The following is a 24,233-nucleotide window of genomic DNA, read 5'->3' as shown; positions in this document are numbered from 1 at the left end:
TTTGAACCTTGGGACTTGACACGGATTTTTAACCCTGGTCCTCTGTGCCCCCTGGATCCCAGCCACAGAATTGGGGAAAGACAGTGCATCCAACACCCACTCCAGGGTTAACGGAGGCCAAAAAGCAGCCACTCTAGTTCTGAAGCGCCCCCAGCCCCAGGCGCTGATCCCTGGTCCCGTGGTCACCACGGGAGTGTTGGTGCAGACAAAGCTGTGTTCATCCAGCCCTGGGTTTGATGATAGCAGCACAAGGACCCCATTCTCTGCTGTCCCCAGCTGCATTCCCTCCCCAGCGAGCCTGACATCCCGGGAGGGCCCCTGAGGGTGCAGGCTCAGCTGCTGGGGCTCCAGGAAATTCACAAGGGGCCTGCACTGGGGAGCCCCTTCTGCCTGAATGGTAAAGACAGCTGCAGGTCGGCTCATCACGTCTTCAGTGGGAAGCTGCCCGCATTTTTACAACTGATTTTTGAACCTAAAAGTGGAGGTTCACATCCAGCCTGTTAAACGTAATCTTGTTGGTTTCAGTCCAATGTGACCTTCTGGAATCTGGCTTCCAGACTCTTGCCATATATCAGCAGCTCTTCCCAGCTGCAGCAATGATGACCTGCCTTGCTGTACCTTCATCCCAGTGACTCAGACAGGCTGGCCTGGCAGAGCCTGCAGAGGGGGCTTTCCAGGGAAAACAGGGCCCTGGTGGCACCCTTCTGTGTGTGCTGCGACCCGAAGCACCCAGCTGTGGCCATGAGGCCCACGCTTTCCTGTTCTCCGTCTACGAGGGTAGGCGGCATGTGGGAGTCAGGACACAAGTCTGCCCCCATGAGTCTTGGGGCTGTCAGGGATCCAAGACCAGCCAACCATGTCCTGACTTTGCAGAAGAACCTGGGGCACAGGTACCTAGCCCTTGGGTGAGAACATAGGAGAGTTATTCACTGTCTCAGTCTGTTTGCCCATCTCTAAAATGGGCATGATCATCACTACATCTGCATCCCAGTCTGTCCAGAGGATTAAGTGGGTGTTAAGGACACCATCTGGCACCCCAACGCACATGTTGTCATCTAGGCCAAAGAGGTAGACCAGTAGAGTTGCCCAAAGCCTGCCCTCTGAATCCAAGTCTGGGCCCCCAACCAGGACTCTGTCCATCCCCTGGGGCTGCCCCTTATGGGGGAGGCGGGCAGCAAGGCTACCTGGTGGGGCTGTGTTCTCTCTTGGGAATATTGGCAGTTCTTTCTCCCATTGGCCCCACTGGGGGTCCCTCATTCATTCTCTCTCTGAGAAGCACCCCCCTCAACCCTCACTTGTTAAAAGGCAGCTCCTCAGCCCCAGCTGTGTACCCCAGCAGGACAATGTAACTTGTCCAAGCCTGGAGGTCTCAGGCAGCACGTGGCCAGGTGGTTGCTAAGTGGGGACCTCCTCCAGGCCAGCGGGCAGGGCAGGGAGGGCCATGGTGTAAATTTTGGAGGTGGAGGAGGGTGGGGGGCAAGTGCTTCGAGGGGCCATGCGGCTGCCCAGAGTCCCTGGCGTGACCTTCCCAGCCAAGGGGACAAAGGCCGGGAGGACTGGCGGCGCCTTTAAGGACGTGGCGCGGCGGGGTCAGTGACTGAAAGGGCCCGGGGCGCCCCGGCGGGTACTGTGCAGCGGGCGGAGGAGAGCGGGCTCTCTCGGCCAGAGGCCCCAGGAGTGCCCTGCATGGTCGCTTGCCCTCTTTTCCCCACTTCCTTGGAGTGGGGGCTGGGTGGCCGGGGTCCTCCCCTCTTCTCCCGGCGCCGGTTCGTCTTGGTGGGGGCGGGGAGCTCCGCGCTGGATGCGAGGGGTGGGGAGGGCCGGGGGCGCGTTGGCGCCCCTATCCCGGCCCGGGGCCCTCCGAGCAGGAGACAACGAGGTGCTTCGCTCTCCGCTCTGCCCGGGGCGCGTGGAAAGGAGCGGAGATTCCGCCCGAAACCCGGCGGAGAGTCGGCGGGCCGCGGGAGATGGGGGCCGGGGCGAGGGTCGCGGTCCCTCCCCCAGTACGCCGGCCAGGAGCCTGAATTCGGGAGGAAGCATTGGCGCGGGGCTTCCGAGCGCACCAACTAACGCGACCACTCGGCCTCTTGTCCCCCAGCCCCTCCCCGAAGGCGCGGAGAGCCGGCGTGGGGGAGAGAGATTAGATTTCGCTCCGCTCTCATCAATTTTCTGTTTAATGTCACCGGGCCCCATTGTGGGAGAGGGAAGCACGTCACCCAGGCCATAAATTTGCGATTATGGCGCCTCCGGCCGCCCTCCCATTCTAGGGACCGGGCGGACTCGGGCGAGCAGATCGGACACCGGCTGCCCGGACCGGAGCCGGAACCGCTTTGGAGCCGCCGAGCGGTAGGTGCTGTGCGCCGCTTCTCCTGACGCGGGTCAGGGGCGCCCGGCTCCGCCCGCCCTGCGGCGCAGTTCCAAAGGGCTTTTGTTTCTGGCTGGGATGTACGGACGCTGATTTTTCCTCACCCGCCTCGGGAGGGTTTTTGCATCGAAAATTCCTCCTATTAAAAAATACAAACGCAAACTAAACAAAATCAGTTCTGGTGGAAAGAAAAACCCATGTTTGCGTCTGCGCTTCCACCCGCAAGAGCAGAAATCGGCCGGCCAGCCTTGGGGAGTGCTTATTGAAATGGACCTGGGCCCAGAGCCTGCCAGAGACCCAGTCCTGGTGGAAGGTGGTCAGAAAGGCTCTGGCAGAAGCGGCGGGGGCGGGGGCAGGCAGCACAGAGCCCGGCTTGGTGCTGGCCCCAGGGTAGACTCCTCTGGCCATCCTGGTTTGAATCGTTGGAAGAGGGAGTTTTCTGGGGAGTCACCCTTTGGGACACTTTCCTGCCCCCCCCATTACCGCCTGTAGCGGGTATTGATGAATCATGAATTGGGGTGGAATACGTATTTGTACAGGTCAGAAGAAAACAGACCTATTGAATGATTTTTAATTAAATGGTTCGACTGTCCTGTAAGAGGCGGTGGCCAGAGGCGGTGGCCGTGCTTAGGCCAGGCCTGATCAGTGGTGGTGTAGCTGAGCCCGCCAGACGGGCTACCTGCCTCTGAGGACTGGGGGGAAAGGGCTTTGCTGCAGGCCCTGGCTGCTCTGTGGGAATTTTGATGGGAGTAATTTATTTTTGGTCTATATATGCTGCAGGTAACCAGGCCAAGGACTCAACACCCACCTTCCCCAGAAATAAGAGACAGGAGGAAAAGGTGTGTTTGTCGCCTTCCCAGCCCTCATGCCCAGCCCTGGGTTCTTCCCAAAGGCAGCCTGGGGAGGGAGCCCCCAGACTTGGTCATCAGACACAGGAGAAAGTCCTAGGGCTACAGGACAGGATGGGGGTGTGACTCAGCCCAAGGGCAGGTTTGTGGGGTGGGGGCCCAGATTGCTGGGCCCGGGTGTGAGTGGGGAGCTTGGCAGGCACAACCTTAGAGCAGGATGAGAACTGGAGGGTGGGGTGTGTGGCCCCTGAGACAGGAACCGCCCAGGCCTCCATTTTGCGTGTCAGAAGCAAGTCTGAATGGGCAGCCCTTTACCCTCTGGAGCCCGCTGCTGGGGCAGATTTGGGAGGGGGAGTCTGCTGGGGGCTGGGGCTTTTCCAAGTCTGGGAATTTGAAGAAATCCAGTGGGGAAGCTGACTTCGAGGTGGAAGGGGCAGATGCCGCTCCTGCCGCCTGGGCTCTGAAATTGGTGCTTAGAGGAATTTGCTGGACAGAGTGGTGGGGGTGGGAGCTGATGAGCTGTGGCCCAGCAGATTAGGGGTTGCCAGTCCCAGTCCCTGTCCTTTAGGTTCTACTCCTGGCCCGGTTGGCCTGCTCTGGCTCTGCCGGGGCCAGCTGGATTTCATCAGGGGAGACCCTGACACCCAGCCTGCGCCCCTCTCCCAGGGCCCTCCCGCCAGTGTGAGACCAGGCCTGGGAAGTCCAGCCCTGGAGGCCCTGTCCAGACATACTCTGACAGTGACACGTGTAAACACACCCAAACACAGCCGTGAATGAGCAGAGCAGCCTGGGCAGCAATGCTTACTCGGCACTTCCTGTGGCTGGGCTCCGAGGACGGGTCTGGAGGGAGGCAGGTGTCTTTCCAGGGAGGGCGGCAGCCAGGGTCTGGTTGGGGGTGTGCCTGGAAGCACCAAGTAACCTGTAACCCACCCCTCATTAGGCCCTGCAGAGCTTTTGTCCCCAGGAGGGGCAGTTCCAGCCACTGCCATCTGCTCCTATACCCGCAGGCCGGGTCTGGGCTCTGGGCAGTAGGGTCCTTCCTTACAAGCAGGAAGACAGAGGGCCCAGTTTGGGTCAGCCGCCTGCGAGGAGATGCCTCAGTGCATCACCCCCAATTTCAGCATTAGAGGGTGAGTATAGGTCCCCAGAGAACCTGCTTCCCTCTCCCTCCCATTGCCTTCCGCGGCCACCCCCAGACTTCCTGTGGGGAAGGAGCAGTGCTGGCCTTTGGGGAGGGCAGCCTGGCACCATTGGTTCTTTTCAAGACTCCCTGACGAGTCCCCTGCCTTCCTCCGGCCTAGATGAGAAAGTGACTGGGAGGCTGGAGGGACAGGACAGAGGGGAGTAGGGAGGGCAGTGGGGAGGCTCCCCTTCCCCCTCCCCTGGGGTCTCAGGAGTCCCCCACTCCCATTATCCCCTTTAACACTAATAACAATCACCCTGTCACTAATAAAAGGTCAGGGAGGAGCCTGGCAATGGGATGCTCCTACCCATTTATGAAAATCACTTCAATTTAACCCAGATGGGCCTCCTGGTTGATAACCTCACACAACCAGCACCCTGAATTATACTTTCCGTGTGAACACACCGGCTTATATTTAAAGCAGCAGCCGCAAGTTACGACTCTGTGTTTAACCTTTCCTGAGCGGAGGGGGCTGGGCAGCCTCCTGACCTGGTTGGACAAACCAGTGACAGAATCACACCCCCCCCAGGAGGGCGGGGCCCGGGGAAAGCTGTTCATCTGCCTTCAAAGTCTGGCTCCCCTGCTGCTCTTGTTGCCTTTTAAAACTTCCAGCCACATCCCCAAGTCTGTCTTGGAGCCTGTCTGTGGCCTGCAGAGACCAGCTGTGCCTCCCTGACATGCCGGGGGCTCCAACTGAGCAGGGCTCAGGCCTCAGCATGCAGGCCCCTTGCTCGGGCCTGAGCTGGGACCTCTAGGAAGGGATTCAGCCCAGCGCACAGGGCCTGGGAAATGCTGGAGGAAGGCCTCGTGGGCGGGCTGTGTGACTGGAGGACCCTCCCGCCTGGCCTGGCTCCTGACAACTCTTCATCCTCTGTCGGCTGCTTCCCCTTGACCCTGGGCCTCAGAGCGGCCCCCTCCCCTGCCACCTAGCCCCCTGGGCCCCTGCAGGCCCTGCTAGATAATGAAGAGGCTGTGACTGGAGGCTTTGTTTTCAGTGGGGGCAGCCCCCTTCCCTTGGTAGGGGGTGTCTGGGAGATCTTTGCCTTCCTCTCCCCTCCAACATAGGCCTGCCCCAACAAAGCTTAAGCCCGCAGACAGAAGATGGGCCGAAAAGAAGGCCACCCCCGGTCTAGGCACAAATTCCCCCTGCAGCACCTTGGAGAGGACCCTCGGGGATGGGGTGGTGGCTTCTCAACCCCACTCACAGCCAGAGCTGAGGGCACTTGGGCAGGCAGGGGCGCAGGCTGCTCTAATGAGTGCCTAGTGAGTGGGAGCCAGGGTGGGACGTGGGGGCTTCTGGGGCCTGGTCTGGGCTGGCACCCTCAGACCTTCCCCCCACACCCCTGCCCCCTTCAGTCGATCAGCCAAAGGCCTCGGTGAAAAGAACCACCTCCCACATCTGGTGGCAGAAGACCTCCTTCAGGGGATGGGGTGGGGCCCAGCCCTGCTTCCTGGAGCTGGAGTGGTGCTGAGGCTGAGCTCCTCCAGCCCAGGCACCTCTGGGAGTGCATTTTATTTTTTCTTCTACCCCACTTACTTGAGAGGGAGAAGCAAACCCCTAATCCCTGCACCAGATGCCATGTGGGGTGGGGTAACGCTGCCCTCCAGCTGAGGGAGGGTGGGGGGTACCATGAACCACACTGGGGCCCCAGTTCCCCGTGCTGCAGGCTGGGCAAGTGCAAACCAGTGATCCCGGAGCCCCTCCGGATGGGCCTGCCTGCGCCCTGGCCCAGCCTCTGGACCTGGCCCCCTGTGCCTCTGGTGGGAAAAATTAAGAGTCAATCTTTGTCAAGAAATTGTTTCTAATTTGCCCTTTGACTAATGGCCCAGGGAACAATGGAGAGACACCCGACACACAATTACCCAGCGCAGCTCTGCTGCTCTCTGGCCCAAGCAGGCGTTTATTCAGAGCGGCGACTAATTCACAATTTTATGTAACTCACCCAACACCTCCACCCCCTTGCGTTAAAAAATGATTAATTTCATGATTTCAGACAGAGCGGGATGGTGGTCTTTCGGGAGCGGGAGCGAGGAGCCCTGGATTTGCTGCTGCTCTCAGGGGAACAGTGTGCGGGGGCAAGTTCGGGGAGGGGCCCTAGGGCTGGGGATAGGTTGGGCGAGGGAAGGCAGGTTCTCCAGAGCACTGGTGCCAGTGTGTGCTGTGAACGTGTCGGTGTGTGATGTGCCCATGTGATGTTTGTGTATGTATGTGTGTGCATGTGAGAGAGTGGAGTGTGGATGGGTGATCTGCAAGGGTGCATGCCCAGGTGTCAGGGTACAGCTGGCTGCGTGGAGCCATAGGCCAAGCTCAGGTACCTGCCAGGCCTGTGGCCCTGCCAGAGAAAAAGAGAGCTGGGGGTTCAAGGACACCCAGGTAGTGTGCCAGGGTGGGTGGGCCTCGCCTGACTGGGAGCCCATTCATTTGTGAAACTGTGGGCAACTGCAGAAACCTGGACACCCCAGCTCAACCCTGACCTCACATTTCTATCTCCTCTCCTTTCTCCTTCCCCACCCTGGTTCTCTCTCCCTCCCCAGTGGAAGGCTGGTCTGCAGATCCCTACACCATGTTCCTCTAAAATTAAAAACATTTGTTAGCTCTGGACAGCAGGGAGAGTAAAAAAGGAAACCAGGGAGGTTTTCTCTGACCTGATAGTGCGCCCAGCCAAACATGCCCCGGCCGGCCGGAGCCTCGGTAGGCCGCGTCTTCCGAGGGGGAACACGGGGAGCTTATTTTGGTACTGCGGGAGCTGCCGAGCGGCCAGGCGCCTGCGCTGGGCAGCTGCCAGCCCCTGCCACATCCAGCAGGCCCGTCTGCAGCTATTTGCTGTAACAACTGTTTTGAAACAGTATTAAAAAAAAAAAAATCCCACTAGATTTGTTTTCAAGTGACACTGGGGAGAGAAGGGGGGAAGCCAGGTGAACAGGGGGCTGCGCTTCGCCCTCCCCACGCGGGCAGCCTCTCTCTCAGGATGCGACAGGAGGGGCAGGGGACAGAACTGGGGGTTCTGAAAGCAAGTTCTCACCCCTTGAATTAGGAATGTGGCAAAGGCGAGCTGGAAGGATCTGAGGCAGCCTTCGCAGGGGAGGGCGGACCCGAACCCCTGCCGTCCTCTGTCCTCCCATCTCGCTGGCACCCTGCGTGTCTTGGATTGTGTCTGGGGTGGGGCCCATCAGCCAGGCTCCAGGACCCTCGGACAATTCTGCCCGCGGGGGATGGGGACAGGGTTGGGGGCCCCGGAGGGGCCTCGCAGCGGATGCCCCTCCTCACACACTCGGAAGTAGAGTGGGAGTCTGGAGGCCCCGCCCCCACCTGGCGGTCACAGGCTGGAGCCCCTTCCTGACTCTTGCGCGCCGGCGGGATAGCAGCGGCGCGCGCTCCGGGAACTCGGCGTAACTCCAGGGACGCCGCGGGTTGCCAAGGTGTTTTCTCTTGGATGGAGGATTTTTCTCTTATACACTTTTTATAATTTTTTAAAATTTCAAATGGAGCTTTAAAACTTAAGGTAAAAAAAAGTTTCTGGGCCAGAAAACAAGCTCATCGGAGAAGTAATGGGGAATTCCGCTTCCAAACGAGTGGGAAACGTGCGGGGGCTAGGGGCGCCCTGCTGGGGGCCGGAACTCCGAGGGCTGAGGGAAGCTGGCGGGGCCCCTGGGCGTGCGGACCCGGCCGCCTCGGCGCGCCAGGCCACCGGATCAGGGGCGGTGGGAGCCCAGCGAGCTCAGGGACGGCACAGCTATTTGCTCCCAGGCCTAGCTCCGGCCCCGCCTGGTCCTGCGCTGGGTCCAGGAGCCGAGGCCGCCCCCGCCCACCCAGCCAGCCAGCCAGCCAGCCAGCCAGCCAGCCAGCCACCCACCCCTCTGAGGGCGCGATTTCTCCGGAGCCGGGCCAAGGCTCAGGCTGGCTTTCCTTGGTGTGCGTGGGAAGCGGGCGGCCTCCGCACGCACCCGCTAGGGCAGGACCTGGAGGAACCCGTCCCCTCAACACTCACTCCGGGGCCGATGCTTTGACTTCTTCCTCCGGAAGCCATGGCACAAGCCCGGTGGTCCGCGCCATAACCGCATCCTCCTTGTCCTGAAGGCTGCGCCCAGCCCGCGCCGGCCCCCCCGGGCCCGCACCCGGGACCTAATTCAATCGCCCCCGGCCTAATGAATAGCCGTGCGCTAATCAGATCTCCGAACGCTTATGAATTTATGCGTGCCGCCTCTCCTCTCGCGGCCGACGCGCACCACCCGGGGTCGCTTCCGAAGGCACCAAGTGGGACTGGCCAGGAGCTCGGGCCATGGGGGGCGGGGGTCCTCATCGCCCGGTAGGGGTGTCGCCGGAGCCGGGACTCGGGGCCGCGCGCCCTGTCCTGAGTCCCCGGCCCCGGCCCGCGGAGCCCGGCGCTTACCTGCCAGCCCCGGGCTCTCCGGAGCTGCCCCGCCAGCCGTGCCGCCCGAAGCGGGCTCCCAATTCCGGAGCCCCGCCCGCGGCCCGAACCCCCACCCAGGTCAGAGATACCCGCAGGGAAAGGCCGGCCGGGGCCGTGCGCCCGCTTCCCCTTTCTCTCTGAATTCCTTTGATCCGCTGGCTCTCTGCAGCACCTCGGCTCCGGGGCTGCCGGGGTCGGCCCGCGGGGGTCCTGGAAACGGTCCCCAGCTTATCTCCTTTCATCAAGCGGCCTCGGGCCGCCTTGAAACCGCGGAGCCAGTAATTGCTTTTTTCAGGAGGCCCTGTGCGGACTAGACAACAGCCAATCAGCGCCTTGTTTACACTCGGTGATTGACAGCCTACTGGCGGAGTGCCAGCCAATCCCGGAGGTCCTGCGGGAGAGGGCGGGGGGGCGGGGAAAGGAAGGTGACAACAGAAGGCCTCCGGCTTAACCCCTTCGTGTCCCTACCGGAATGAGCCGGCGGAGAATTTCTAACGCGTGTGCCTGTGTTGCTTGGCATCTAGTATAAATACCTTTTTTTTTGGTCCCCCAGAGGGGCAGGCAGAGCTTCACGTGGAGAAAGAGAAGTAAAAATAATGTAGCCATCGCCACTAAGGCATCGCCTTGACTCCAGAGAATAAATAGCATATTGTTGGGAAACCAAATCTAACAGAAATATTTGGAGAATATCTTTAAAAGTAGTTTGCATCTGATTACGATGAAGATATTCGTTCAGTGGCTCTTTTAATTGAGGCGAGAATTTAGCAGATATGCAGGAAAGCAACATAGAATTTAGCAGATATGCAGGAAAGCAACATTGAAAAATACCATGCATGGTTTCCACACCGTGGGTATCAAGGTGAACATATTTTAAAAATCTAGTTGCAGATGAAGAAGGGGAAATCTTTGTTATGGCCATAAACCCCCGATTTTCATTTTGATCGGTGCTGCGTTGCAAAATGTAGCCAAGAGAGATAAAAACTGAGGTTCCGCAGATAGGTGGCCAGAGATACAGGACCTTCTCCCCAGGGTCTGATTCCTGGGGCAGGGGGAGGAGAAGACCAGGCAGGCGACTCTGGAGCCCGTGATACCCAGGTTGTGGGCATGGGACATTCCTGAGCTCGGTCAGAGCAGGCGGAGGCCTCGGAGTGGTGGAAGGGCCGGGCAACCCGGGGAGGCCTCCATGCTTGGGACTCGGGCCTACCTGTGCCGGGTTCAGCCACCTGCCAGACAGATCCCAGGTATTTTAAAGAGCATCTGCTTCAACGTGTGTTGCTGTTTCTTCTCCTGGCCTCTGTGCTCCAGACGCCAAACTTTATACCTGCTGGGTTAAATTAAAAAAAAAAAAAAAAGCAAAAGCCTTCCCCTCGGCGTGGACACGGGCTCCCACTCGCCCCTGCTCCCTCTCCCGCCCTGCGCCAACACATTCCCATTCAGCAGCAACGATCTGCGCAAAGGAGCTGCGCAGTCGCCGGGCTTGAATTAGGCGCCATCGGGCTCAGTAGTAGCCCTGCTGCTCCCTGATTGGCAGCTCCCTGGCCCGGCGCCAGCCTATTGGGAGGCCTGTTTACGCTGAATGAGTGGCATGAGCTCCCGGCAGAGGAGGGCCGCGCGGCCAATCAGCGCGCAGGCTGCTCGGGGCTGAGTGGCACGAGCTTATTAGTATGCAGGGCCCGTGGCTCGCCGCGCCGGGCTGCAGGTTTGAGAGCCGCTCTGGATGGGCTCGCTAGAGTCGTTGTTGTGGAAGCGGTGCATTTACAGTGCAACAGTCAGCACATTGAAAATACCAATAGGAATACAAAACAAAGTCACATTTACTGGTTTAATTGTATTGCATTCAATTGTATCCAGGAAACAGCCTCCAGTAAGTAACTGAAATTGCTTTCATTTTTTTGTTTTTGTATTTTTATTATTTTATTTTTTATTTTGGCTTTGGGGTTTACAATTTTTTTAGTAGGAGAAATTCAGGGTTGCGATGTTAAGAAGTATATATCTTCCCTTTTAAAAAATCCGTTATAATGTTGAGCAGGCTTTTTTTTTTTTAAAGATGGACTATATATAAGAGCGATTTTTTCTCCCTTTGAAAAATCTTATCGATCGCTTTAAAATTCCCCCCGTAATGCGTCCTTGCTTTGCTCTGAGCGCTTGTTGTCTCGATCGACACCCAGCATTAAAAATAAATGATCGCGACAGGACAGGGACCGCCAGGCTGCGTCTGGCGCAAGCCGCGCGGGCGGCTCCGGGTGGACAGTCGGCGAGGTCCCCGACGCACCCAACGCGCTCCCGGCTCTGGCGGCACCACGAACGAACCCCAGTTGTTCTGCCCTCACACACCCTGCTCCCCTCCCCCGAGCAGCCTCGGGTCAGCCCCGCCCGGTCGCTCCGCGGCGCCGGGAACCGGCTGGCTCGCGCTGGCCGAGGCGGCCCGAGCCGCCTAACAGAGGGGCTTGCCGGCCGCCGGCCGTGTGCGGGGCGAGGGACCGGGCGGAAAGGGGTAACCGCGAGGTTTTGGGGGGTTCGTTTCCCAGAGCCTAATTCATTTTAGGGCATTTCAGAAAATTTTTTCCGGGGGGGGTGAGGGTGGAGGAGGTAGGTGGCCAAGCGAGGCTAGCGCAGCGGGGCTTTCTCCCCGCGCGCATTCCGGGCGGTGTGCGGGGCTCAGGCCACCGCCCGTGAGGCGGGGTCTGCGGGCGGGTGCGCCCTGGGGTGCGGGGGTCCGGCGCGGCCCAGGGCCTCGGTCCTCTCCCGGCGTGCGGGGGGGATGGTGTCGGGCGCGACCGTTTCGCAGGGAGCGGGTTCTGTGGCGGCGCCCGAGCAGCGCGCGCCGGGCCCCAGCCCAGCCTGCAGGTCCCACAACGCCAGCGCACTCGGAGACGGCGCCGGGGGATGCGGGAGGCCGAAGCAAGGGCAGGTTTTTCCGTGTATAAGTTAAAACCGAAGGAAACCCGAAGGAGCCCCACATCCTGGAGCGCTTGAGCCACGCGCAGAGGAACGGGCGGCTCCAGGGACCGCGCCGCGGGGTCCTGGGGAAGAGCCCGGCTTTCCGAGGTTCGGCTGTTTCCAAAATACCCTTGTCAGCGATTTTCCAGCCGGCATGGGGCCCCGTGCCCGCCACCGTTTTCGCTCCGTTTCCTCTCTGAGTCCGGCCCGATCCGAGGCTGGAGCTGTCCTTTTCTGCGGCCTCTCCTGGAGCTGGGGGGAGGGGGCTCGGAGCCCTAGGACTCGCGAATGGCGGCGCCTGAGCTCCGGGCTCGGGGCGCCGGGCCCAGGCCGGGGCGGCCGTGCGTCGCCGCCCCGCTCCCTGCCTGGCTCGTGTTCCGCAGGCACCCAGGAGCCGCTCTCTGGCGGGCGGTGAGGCGCAGCGCGGCCTCTCCCCGCGAGCAAAGAACACAAAGAAAAGCTCCCTCCGACCTGGTAAGAATCTCTGCGGCACAGACGAGCGACAATAACCCACCTCCTTCCGCGTAAAAAGTCTAGCGGGCTAGTGGGGAAGGATCAATCCAGCCCGCGATCCACCCGCTGAAGGTGAAGATTAAAATTGCTGCTGGTAACCAAGCCCGCGTCCCGAGAATCGAGAGCAACTCTTTCTTTCTCGACAATTTTGGAATTTCTTATCGGTAAAAAGAAACCCCACAAAACAAAAGCATAGCATACACGGCTCCCCGGAGGCCGCCGGGAAGCCCCCCACCCCCCGCGCGCGCAGCCCCGGGCCCTCCGCGCCTTTGAAGCCGCAGGTTCCCGACCTCCCTCCCCTCCTTTCCCTTTGTCCCTCCCCGTGCCCCCCGGCCCCTAGCCCGGCGCGGGCAGCCCCTCCCTCCCCTGACCCCGGCGCGGGCAGCCCCCTCGCCCGGCGCTCCCCCGGCCCTGGTGGCCGGGCGCTTGCTCTGCAGGCCGGAGCGGCGGCGAGCCGAGTTATTTGTTAGACCGGGGTAGAGAGCTGACGATCCCCAGAGGGAGGAAGCCCCAAACCCCTTTGTATAAAGTTGAGAGACAAAGAGAACTCTTTGTGTAGGTTCCGTTTATTTACAATGCAAAAGCTCTCCGAATAAATATTAAAAAGCTTATCAGCTGAGCAAATATGTATTCACTTAATACATTATGTTTTCGGTTGTAGATTAAATCAAACACAAAATAGTCTGCAAATAAGACGTGTAGAACCTGTAACATTAAACATAGCAATTTAAAATGGTATTCACAAAATGGAAAACATCTTAATCGCTTTATTGTCACGATGGGACGGCTAAAAAAAATCAGAAGACTTTCTGCAAAGTTCACAGTGAAGAATATTAAGCCTACCCATCTCCCTGTTGTTAAGGTGATATCAAACATTAAAACAATGCAGATTTAGGAAATGAGGAGAAATGTGTCGAATGAAAGCGGTCCTCCACGCGGGCGCACAGCCGTCCAGTCTATGTGTATGCTCCGCCGTTCCGCGCTCAGCGTCTGAAATTACCCCCAATTTCGCTTCCGAGTGGACTCTCGGCGTTGGGTGGGGGTGAAAGAGAAGGGAGGTGGGGGGCATTAAGTGCCCAGCCAGGAGGTGGAGGTGGACGACGGAGGCCGGGGGTCTGCTGGGACCTGGGCAGCGGTGAAGGTTGCGCTGGGCCCAGGCACTTGTCCGCCTCCCCAGGGCCCAGCCCAGCGTCGCAAACCCCACGTCCCCCGGCCGTGCAGAGACAGGCCTCGGCTCGGCGACCCGGGGCAGGCGCTGAAGGGAGAAATAATGTGGCCGATTTGGGGCGTTGAGAGAAAACAATTTCTGACTCTCAAATCGCCCCTCTGCAAACCTCCAATCCTCAGAGGAAGATCCTGGGCGAATTTGACTGGGGGGCGGGGTGATTGTTCCAGGCTCTCCAGGAAGCTCCCGGCTCCGGGACGGCCGACCGGGCACTGCGGCGTGGCGGCCCAGGTGACGCCGCCGGCGGACGTAGACCCCTGGGGCTCCGGGGAGCTGGCCCGGGGTCCTGGCTCGGCAATGCGGAGTGGGGGCCTGGTCCCGTTAGGGATGTTGGGGGGGGCGCGGCGGGTTCAAAAGAATGGGCCGAAAGACGCATGAGGGGGATGGGAGAGGGGAGAAAATGAAGGTTATTAAAAAAAAAAAAAAAACTCTTGAGTTACAATCAATAAAATTACTCGCTTAATTAGCATGGTCATTCGGTTAAGCAGAATGCAGTAAAAGCTGAACCTCGGAATGGGGGGAGAGGAAAAAAGCTAGCGTCGACCCCAGGCCTTCCCTCAGAGACACCTTTGGGCAGCGGGGGAGGGGAGAGGGTGTGCGTGTGAGTGTGTGTGTGTGTGTGTGTGTGTGTGTGTGCGTGCGTGATGGCTTCGCAGATTTGGGTTTTTATCACCCAGAGGAGCCAGCAGCCTTTCGCCGAGGCGCCCTCGTCGCAGGGATCCGCGAAGGGGAAGCGTCGAGCTGTACGGCCGGGTTCCCTCAGGCTCCTCCGGGCGGAGCGTGGCCGGGACGGTGCGTGTGCGCGCGGGGATCGGGGCGGCCCGGGTGGCCAGCGCGCGCGCGTGCAGCGGGGAGACGCGCGGAGCTCTCCGGACCCGGCCGCCGGGCCTGGCCGCGAGGCTCGGGCCGACGGGGTGGGGGGCGGGCGGGGCGGAGACCCCCGGGCGAGCCGAGCCCCAGAGTCACCAAGTCTCCTCTGCTTGCCTCCGCAGACTATGGACCCGCACGGCGGCCGCCGGCTCGGCACGCGGCCGCCCGCCGAGGAGACCAGTCCGCCGGCGTGCTGACCGGCCCCGCCGCCGCCGCCGCCAGTGACCCCGGACGCCGCCTCCTCCGCGCCTCCCGCGCGCCGTCCGCGCGCCGAGCCGCCCCCGGGCCCCGGCCGCGCTGCTCCCGGGAGGCGGCGGCGGGCCGGGGCCGGGGCCGGGGCCCGGCATGGATGGCCGCGACTTCGCACCGCCGCCGCATCTGCTGTCGGACCGCGGGAGCCTGGGCCACCGCAGCGCCGCCGCTGCCGCGCGCCTCGCCCCGGCCGGGCCCGCTGCGCAGCCCCCGGCGCACTTCCAGCCCGGAAAGTACTTCCCGTCGCCGCTGCCCATGGCTTCGCACACAGGTCAGTGCCGGCCGGGTGGGCGCGGGAGAGGAGGCCCTGCCGCGAGGTGGGCACGGTCGAGGGTCGTACGGGAGCCTGCCCCTCCTCTCCTTGGAGCATTTGCGGAGAAGCCTTCGGTTTCATTTCCCTGCACCGGCACCGGTGGCGGCCCGCGCATCCTATGGGCGCCCCGAGCCGGATCATCGCGGTTTAGAACGGCCTTCCCCAGGGTCCCCCAGTGTCTCGGAGGGGCAGCCTCGGAGCCGGCTAAAAATAAAGCCTTTCCCCTCCTGCCACCCTCCCCCACCCCTTCCTGCAAAAGAACTAAATTCCGCGGAAACCTCATTTCTGCATTCTGCATTCTGCATTCACATCCTTAAAACATTCCGGGGCTGGGACAACGAGGCACATTCTGCGGGAACAAAACGGCCGTTGTGAAGGTTGGGGGGGGGGTGCCGCGGCCTCTCGGATTAGGGCGGTGTGTGCGCGGGGTGAGCGTTAATAGGGACTGCTGGTGTAAGACGAGCAAATCCTGTTTCTATATAAAGCCTTGAAGTGTCAGGGCGAGAATGGGTTTGCAGGGGATGCATTTGCTTTAACAAGTGCCTCTGGTATCCTGCTAAAGCCGGACAAAGCGTGGCCAGATCGCGGCCCAGCCCCGCGGCCTGCGCCCTGGGGGAGCGCAGCGCCGGCGCCGGCTCGGCTGGGGGCGGCGCGGGGGCCGCCGACGGATTTCGGTGCAGGCGAGTTCGCAGCAAATTTGCTCCAGGAGGAGAGAGCTGGGGCCGCCCTGCACTCGGGTCTTCTCCAGTTCTCTCCCGGAGAGAGCTGTTCCTTGGCAGAGCTGACCCAGGCCTCCAGAGCAGCCCCCGTCTCGGGTGGCTTTGATATTACTGTCGAGCCAGGTCAGAAGAGAAGCAGGGCCGGGCAGAGGGTGGCGAAGGGGCCGCGATCTCGCCTGAGACCCTGGAGGTTACTGGCCAGTGCCGGCTGAGTTTGCAGGAAGCTGGAGGGGCTGCGCGTGTGGGGACCCGCTGGTCACCCTGAAAGGTTGGCTTGCTTTTGTTTACAGTTTGTTCTAAACATCAGAAATGTTGTTTGCCGCTTTTTTTGTTGTTGTTAATTTGGCAGTAACAGTTATTGCTAGCTTGATGAACTGTGAATACTAATAAAATTATATCTGCTTTAATGGGATTACAATTAGTGTGTGGATTAAAACGGATGGCAGAGTCAGGCTAAAAGGGAAAATGTCAGAAGGGAGGGCAGTCAGAAAGAAAAACATAAATTACCTAAAAAGAAAAAAAATACGAGAAATTGCTTGATTACTAATGGGCGTTTAGCATTTACAACGTGAGATACGAAAAGTTCGAGCACGCTGGGAGTAGAGGGGCTGGACTCAGCACTCTCCTGGAATCAGCCCTTCGCCCGCGTTTCCTGTTCCAGTGCGAGCCTTCTGCAAGGCTGCTTTTTTTCTCTTCCTTGCTCTTCCTTCTTCCTCTCCCTTGCTTTTTTCTCTTATAGATTTATAACTCAAAAAAGCAAAAGTACTTGCCTGGGCAATTGGTGATTTTAAATATCTGTCCTTGCTGTTCCTGTGGTTGTCTCTCCTGCCCCTGCATTAGAGATGCTGCCCGCCCAGCTCAGCCCACACTGGGGGGTTGAGGTTGGGGGCTTGTGGTGGCAGCAGGGACAGTGCTACAGTTTCCCTAGCCCCTTCTGGCTGCACACACACACACATACACACACACACCCCGCATATGCCATACCCTCTAGCCTGGAGGGTACAGAAACCGGTCCAGAAGGGCCCCCGACACCAAGGCTCTCCCAGTAGTACACAGACAGGCTGGGGCTGTGCCCCCCATGGGGTGGGGCAGGGCCAGACCAGATTCCCCGTCAGTTCAGGTCACTGCTGTCTCTCTCGTCCCCATTCGACAGCCCACGGCCCTCCCCAGGTCCTGGTCAGCCGCCATTTCCCCTTTCTGTTCTTATATCCAGATGCCGGCACCACCGAGTCAGGTGGGAACGTGGTCTGGGTGGCCCAAACCATTGTCTTGTTCATTCCAAGTTTGACCACGTGGTTCTTGGATCGTAGGCCATGGAGGGTTTGGAGAAATTGGATGGGTGCTGGCTTGGTCTGTGTCCTTGACCCAGACCCTACCCACCTCCCCCATATGCAGGGTGCTCTAGGAGGCGCTGGAGGTCCCCAGGGCACCCTGGGGGGGGGGAGCTGGAGGGCCACGTGTCCCCTGCTCCTGGAGGCTGTTTGCACCTCCTGGGGGACCAAAGAGACCTATTGTGCTTGGAGATGTTCAACCCATTTGTGACGGGAAGGCTGGCCTACAGGGCGTCCAGCTAGAAACATCTGCCGCTGAAAGCCTTTTGAAATTGCTGAAAGCCAGTATCTTGTATTGGTTTTAAAATATAGCTACATCAATTTTTTTTAAAAGGAATTATACCCCAGACTACTTTGCTTTGGTCTGTATCTGTATATGATCTAGTTTAAAAAGAAAAAGGTATAATTAAGTTAAAATATTTTTTGCATCTCTTGTATGGATTTCAAAATGGCCAGTTTGGCAGACTTTCTTCCCATTTTCGCGGATGGCCTCAGGTCCACAGGCCACGGCTGCAGCAGCCCATCCCGCCCCTCCCTGCACTGACTACCCTGCTGAAAGGAAAATTGCTCCGAGCTTCTTCCTATTTGTCCGGCTCTAACATGGGAGTAAGATCCAGCCACCGGAGATTGAGTCCCTGGCTTCTGAGGATTGCTCGTCCCTGGCACAGACACACGGCCTGGCCAAGGGTCTCCCTTCCTGCCCTCCGCCAGTGCTGCCCTTCCTCGTCCCCACCCAGTGCTTTCAAAATGTCAGCTTGAGGGACCCCGATGGGATATTGGGCTCCAGGGCTCCTTCCATTGTTTTTCTAAAACTGAAAGTGCCGATAGCTTTACCATCGGGCTGAAGGGTTTTATGGTAAAGTGCTGTTCCAGTAACCTTGTCACCAAAAGGTGTAATTAGAATGTTTGGAATCGTTATTTTTAGTGCAGTGTTAGATTTTGTCTCTAATACAGATGGTCCGGAGGCAAAGCTGTGAAATCTAGGGGAAAAAAAAGGAAAATCAACAACGCACCAACCCAAGATTTTTCATCAGCGCTACTGCCTGGAGCGATTGGGGATCGCGCCTCTCCTCCGAGCGCGTTTAGTAGGAGGCAGCCCGGCCTGGGAGAAGCCCAGTCCCCGCCCCCTCTTCTAGCCGGTCAGCTCCTGCCCTCCATCCTTCTCTGTACGTCCCCCTCAGGGCTGAACCTTCGAGAATCACCGGGTCTCCACCCGAGGAAGGCGGAGGAGCCGATCAAGTCTTGGTTTCAGCAATGTGACAGCGGGTGGGTTCTCCTCTCCGCCCCTTCTCCCGGCTTCTTTGGGGTGTAAATGGCCGGGCCTGGAAGCCAGGTGCCCTGGGCCTGCGGTTGTTGGGAGTAAACAGGACGGCACGTTCCTTCTGGTGGGAGAACCACAAACTTCTCTCCTGCTAACAGTGCTTCTGATTGCCAATCTCAAAAAAAAAAAAAGGAAAAGAAAAAGAAAAGAAAAATGCAGAGGAAAAAAAGATAATTTCCGGGTGTAAAAAGACCCCATCAAAGGGTCCCCCTCCCTCCTCATGGTATATTTTTTTGTAAAGGAAAAAAAATACATTTTCGTAAATACCTCATTAACTCAGTGACACAGTGGAGTGTTTCTGCAACAGTTACCAACATTAAGTAGGTGTGAAAAGAGTTACTTTCCGAAGACTCTACCCATCCTGCTCTGTTAAGTGACAGAAGCAGACATCAAAGCCAAGGCTGCCCTGCGGAGCCAGGAATCCAGTGGCCTCGTGGATCGGCCAGGCTGTGGCCGCCTCGCCCACCCCAGTGAAGCCATTTTTGGAATGTGGGTTTTTTCTCAGTGGGGCTTGTACTGCCCCCATGTCTGATTTTTCCTACAAGGATATTCCTATAGGAATATCCAGGTCATGTGAGCACTAAGGCAAATTAGCCAGCGAGGCAGGGAGCAGCCTTGTGCCATCCCTCATCACCCCCAAACACTCCCGTGTATTCTTAGAAATCTCCCTCGTCTGCTGTGAGACTGGGTTCAACAGCCCGCACAGACAGGACAAAACGCACAGGAGGCTGTTAGAATAACATGGAGGGAGCTAAAAATACCCCTCAGAAACACACATAAAAAAGCCAAATCCAACAACAGAACGAGCTAAAAATATTCCAGGCTTTGGCAAAGAGCACAGAGTTAAATAAATTATACAAGAGCCATTCATGGGAGCAAGTTGACTTTCTCTCTTACGGGAACTTGGTTCAAGCTAATAAAAATAATAATTTACTGGCCACTGAGCTTTGCTTGAGTTTAGATTTAATTGGTGGGGCTTCTGGCGTTTGTCACTTCTTGGCGATTAGTGGGCTTGCCCTGGCCTGGGGTAGGGTGGGGTTGGGGTGCTGAGTCTGGGTCCCTGGAAGCAGGGCAGTGTCTCCCCACCAACCCGAGGAGCAGGGCCTGGGTGCAAGGGCAGGATGCCCAGGAGGCCAGAGGAGGGAGGCTGCAGGGGAGTGGTCAGGGAAGGCAGAAAAGAGGACAGGCAAGGCGCCGCTATTTTAATTTGATAAATGATCGTATACCTTTAAGAGTGTGTTTTAACAATCAAGATACACTCCAGCAAGTTGATAGGATGTTCGCTGTCAACTTACATATGTCATCAGCGGGGGCTGTGAGCATAAATAATGTGCGAGAGTGTGCGGGATGCGCTACAGCCTCTCCAGGAGCCCGGCAGGTAGCACCCTTGTCTCTCCTGCTGTCTGGGGGCAGCTGCCAGAGGATAGAAGTCGGGGCACTTCAGGCAGGGTTTTTTTCCCTCTGGGGAGTTCCCAGGTCTTCCCACCAAAATAAGAGCTCCAGATGGCTTGCTCAGAGAGACCACTGCGGCTATGATCTGAGGCTGGAATCCAGCGTTGGCTGGTATCTTTTCAGGGAGCAGATGTCTTAAGTTCAGCCATTTCCCAGGAATGTCAAACTTCCACCTTGGGATTACAGTCAGGGTAACCTCCTTCGCTCTGTCCTCTTGCTTGCTCTTGATGAGATGCCCCTGGAAATCCCAGCAGGCCCTCCCAACTCCCAAAGGACTACACTTCCCAGAATGCTCCTGGTCTAGCTCCAGGGTCTGAGCCTGGGACCGGCCCTGAGCTGGGAATTCCCAAGCTCAGATTGAGTTCAGCCAGTGCCACTGGGAATGAGTGCTTTCTGGGCGGAAGGGGGCCTTGGTTGCCACCTCCAGTAACCCCTTGCCCTTCCTCCTGAAAGAGGCCTCTGGGCCCTGCTTGGCTTCCTCCCTACCATAAATATCTGAATATAGGCCCCAAAAGATGGGAGCTGCCCCTCTGCCCCAGGGGCACCCTGTGCAGAGGGCAGCTGCCTTGATTGGCGTGGCCAGAGTCCCAGGGGGATTCCCACCATATGCCCTGATCCCAGCCCATTGCACGTGGCCTTCTCAGAGGGGCCCTGGTCACACTGGCAAAGGGTCAGCTTGGAAGGGACGTGGGGACTCCACCTGGGTGGCATCAGGGCATCTCTGCCTAGAGAGTCCCATGAGAAAACCCTGCACAGACTTTGGGGCAGCGCCCCACTCCCCGGCCTCCCACTGACAGGCGGCTGTAAACCCTATCAATGCCGTATTGACCAGTATCCACCTGGATGACTTCTGATGAACAGAAACCATCCCCCCAGGACGGGGGTGCTGCCCTAGCCCCTCTGGAAGGAAGGCCTAGCCCATCATCACCCATCCAGAGAAAGTTCTCACTCCTGCCGCTCCCGACAGCCTCCTGGAGAGGTGGGCACCCCTTGGGAACGGCCCTCGTTGGAGGTCTTTGCTGGGACTTGCGCCACAGCTCTCGAGCTGAGGCCGACCTCAGGGCTTTGGGGTGCAGCATGTGCCCTGTCTGTTTGGCAGTAGGTAACTTGCACTGCAGGGCTTCCTCCTGCCTTGCCCGCCAGGGGATGGCTCCCCGGGGTTCCCCAGTCCCCATTAACCTCTGGGACCTCCTTTCTCCCACCAAAGACTCCAGATTAAAAGCAAACAACAAAATTACAACCAGCATGCACTGTCTAGAACATGTCCCCAAAGCCCCGGGCCACGCCAAGGAAGGTTCGGGTTTTGCAGCCCGCACTCCAAGACCGCTGCTCCGTCTCGGCTTTGACGCCCTGCCCGATGACGTTTTTATGGGATAATATACCATTTAGATCGTGCAGGCCTATTTGTCAGTGGGCCGCCCCTGTTTGTTGTAATATATAATATTACTGCCTCCTGTGGCCCTGCCAGCAGCTGCCACTGGAGGACGGGGACCGGTCGGTGGGAACTGGGTGTGGGCTTAGAGGAGGTAGGGGGGCGCCGGGTGGGGGTTGCCCCCTCCCCGCTTATGGGATTGGTGTGGGTTTGCAGTAGGCTGCGGGCCTGGCGGAGAGGCATCCAGTGCCCAAGCTGGGAGCCAGCCGGGCTGGCATCTGAGGGCTGCTGCAGCTGTCCAGACGATTAGGTTCCAGATTGGATCAGCCAGGAAGCTTTTTTTTTCTTTCTGACCTAGGGTGGGGGAGGGGGAGGAGGGAATGAACAGGTGGGTTGGGTTCCCTGCCCCCTCTCCCCTCCCCCAGGGCCCCCAACAAAGAGTCCAGTGTTTTTAGATCCAAAGACTTTTGAGGCTGGGGAAGGGGGGACCCACTGTGTGCCTGGAACCGGAAGGAAAGTTCAAGCAGCCCTGCTTCATCTAAGTATAGGAACTTGGTTTCCTCTAGAAATTACCAGAAATGCAGGGAAGGGGCAGAGGATAGGTGTGCTGCTGAGAGAGGCCTCTGAGCAGTAGGCTGGGGTCCCCAAGGGTGGCCTGGGGTGGTGTCTTCTTGGGGAGCCTCGCCAAGTAAGACAGACCCATCAGCCACATTTTAGTGGCGGTTTACTAACTAAACCACGCTCTGCCATCTTCTTGGGAAGAGGCAGTCTTGGCTGGATCCCTTTGCTCCTCCTTCAGGGAAGCCAGAGCCTTTCTTCCCTGGGACTTCCTTCTGAAGGCAACTCTGGGGAGGGCACCATGGCCCCATCATCACAGAGCCAGACCAGGCAGGGCCCCCCACCATCAAGGCAGGCATGCTGGGAGCACAGCTGGATGGGGGTGAAAAGAAGGCAGTTTGGGAACAACCAAGGGGCGGAACCCAGGGTGGGGACGCGGTGGGGGTGTAAGGAAGGGGCTGCGCTCCCAGGCCGCTGTCCACCAGCATCTCACGAGCATCTCACAGCACCCTGTGGCAGGCTCCGTCTCAGCACAGGCATTGCTGCCTGGCTCAGCCCGTGTTCCCTTTGGGGGCAGAGGCACAGACCTACCCTGCAGACCCCAACGTCCCCACAGGCCCTCCAGGGCATTAACTGGCTGAGCTCACATGAGCCCACAGTGAATGGACACACGTCACACCTGCTCACGTGTGCTCACACCCCCAGGCATGTCCTTACACCCACACCTGCTCACACTCATGCAGACACTCGCTCACGGACACTCACAACTGGCCTTCAAGGAGTCACATCCCGGTTGGCCCCTGGGAGAGCCAGCCCGCCCCGCAGTCGGAATGTGCTTTCTGATCTGTCTCCAGTTCCCGCCACCTGCTCCATCCTTCAGCTCCTGGCCACCTGCCGGGGATGGAGCCTGCAGGTCCCCAGTGACCCTCGGTGGCAGACTGAGGGCCTGATGTGCAGAGCTTGGTGCTGGTGAGCTGCCCACCCCCGCTTCAGCCCCCTTCTTCACTGTGTCACTGGCTTCTGCTGAACTGGAGCTGGTCCTTTCCCAGCACCCGCCCCAGGCTTCTGCTTCGAATGAAGCTATCCCCACGTCCAATTCCTCCAGGAGGTGCCGGTCAGCTTCCCTGCTCTGCCTCTACCTGCAGGTCAGCCCCAAGCCTGTCTGAGCCTTCAGCCCTGCTTCTCCTTCCCTTGGGGCCTCCCTTACCCAAGCCCCCTACACCGTAGGTCAGCTCCCACCTACCACCCTTGTCATATCACTGTCCCCGAAGGTTCCCAACACTCAGCACATGTGCCAAGCCACCCACAGGCTCTGGCCACCTGTACTCCCCTCTTTGCTGCCCCAGGTACCTCCTCTGCTCCCCTTCCCCTGTCCCTCCTGGAGTCTCCCCACCTGGGCAGCCCCTACAGCCACCAGTGCCCAGGCTCCACCCGCATGGTCCGTGACCTCCGGCCCTGACCGCCCTTGGCAGTCTGTCCCCCCAGGCCTTGCAGCACCCCCGCCCTTCTCCACGCGGGGCCATCTTCCCCGTGGGACCCCAGCGTCCTGAGTCTGGGTGTCTGTGCCCTCCATCCCTTGGTTCCCCCAGAGCTGGGCCTGGCCGTTGCTGGCCTCCCTCCCGTGCAGGATGGCTGGGGCCGAGACGGGGTGTGCGTGCCTGTCCACACTTGGGTAAGGCACACACGTGCCTGTGGACATGAAAAGAGCCCTGTTCGTTTTTTTTCTCCTGCAATTTTGACCCCACACTGGAAAATCGAGACAATAACCCTCTGGGAGAACCTCACGAGGAAGAGAAGGGCAGGAGACACCGGATTCTGAATTGGCCCTGGTCTCTTCACTAAAAACCAAGATGCCCGCCCGACACCCGACCACACATACATGGGGACATTCACGTGGGCAGTATCTCCAGCCTGTGTGGCCACCTCCCAGGGGCCAGGTCAGCATCTCCTTACCTTCCAGAAGCATCTTCTTTCGTCCGCAGAGGCTCCCAGACTGTGTGCACTCCATTTAAAAGAGGTGTCAGAGCTAAAAAGATTGGCACAGAGGACAATCCCCTCCTTCTTACTGTCACACCCAGTGACGGGGTGAGGGGGTGGCAGTGAGAGGTCCACTGGGCAGTGCAGCCCAGCGTCATCCTTGTGGCATGCGTGCTGGCCTCTGGGCGCACGTGTGAGGTTGTACAGTGGAGAGGGGGACCAGTGGAGATAGAACAGGGCTCAGGATGGGACTGTCCCTGCGGAGACACCGCTACCCCCTCCCCCTGCAGTAAGGGAGGGACCTGGTGGTGCAGGAGCTGGGCACCGGGTGGGACCACTTTCTGCCTGTCCCCTGACTGGCCCCTGCAGGTGACTCCCTAACCGTCAACATGTGTGGTGGGGCACCTACGATAGATTGGAGGACAGAAGCCAGCGGCTTCACCTGGGCCTTAGGGCCTGGTGGGCGAGGGGGGACAGACGCTGGGGGAGAGCTGCCCGCTCCCCTCCTCTCCCTTCTGTGGTGGCTGTGTGGGTGGCTGCATAGGCAGGGGCTGGGGGGGGGTGGACAACCAACAAAAGGGA

At 59.1% G+C, this 24,233-nt stretch overlaps 1 protein-coding gene across 15 annotated transcripts in view; it reads left to right on the top strand.

The window, feature by feature from the left end:
• Positions 1-7,689: 7,689 nt before the first annotated feature.
• Positions 7,690-24,233, top strand: part of BAHCC1 (BAH domain and coiled-coil containing 1) — a 63,033-nt gene continuing 46,489 nt past the window's right edge. For 7 of the 15 annotated variants that reach the window (XM_073797907.1, XM_073797908.1, XM_073797911.1 and 4 more), the window contains exon 1: positions 12,229-14,879. In XM_073797907.1, the coding sequence (XP_073654008.1) occupies positions 14,702-14,879 (178 nt within the window). In that variant the 5' untranslated portion in view covers positions 12,229-14,701. The other 8 variants (XM_073797902.1, XM_073797901.1, XM_073797900.1 and 5 more) reach the window with 8 other exon arrangements.

This window comes from Tursiops truncatus, chromosome 20 (genome assembly GCF_011762595.2).
Source record: "Tursiops truncatus isolate mTurTru1 chromosome 20, mTurTru1.mat.Y, whole genome shotgun sequence".
Taxonomy (NCBI): Eukaryota; Metazoa; Chordata; class Mammalia; order Artiodactyla; family Delphinidae; genus Tursiops; species Tursiops truncatus.
Note: the sequence above shows the minus strand (reverse complement) of the source record. Positions and strands in the feature narration are given on the sequence as shown.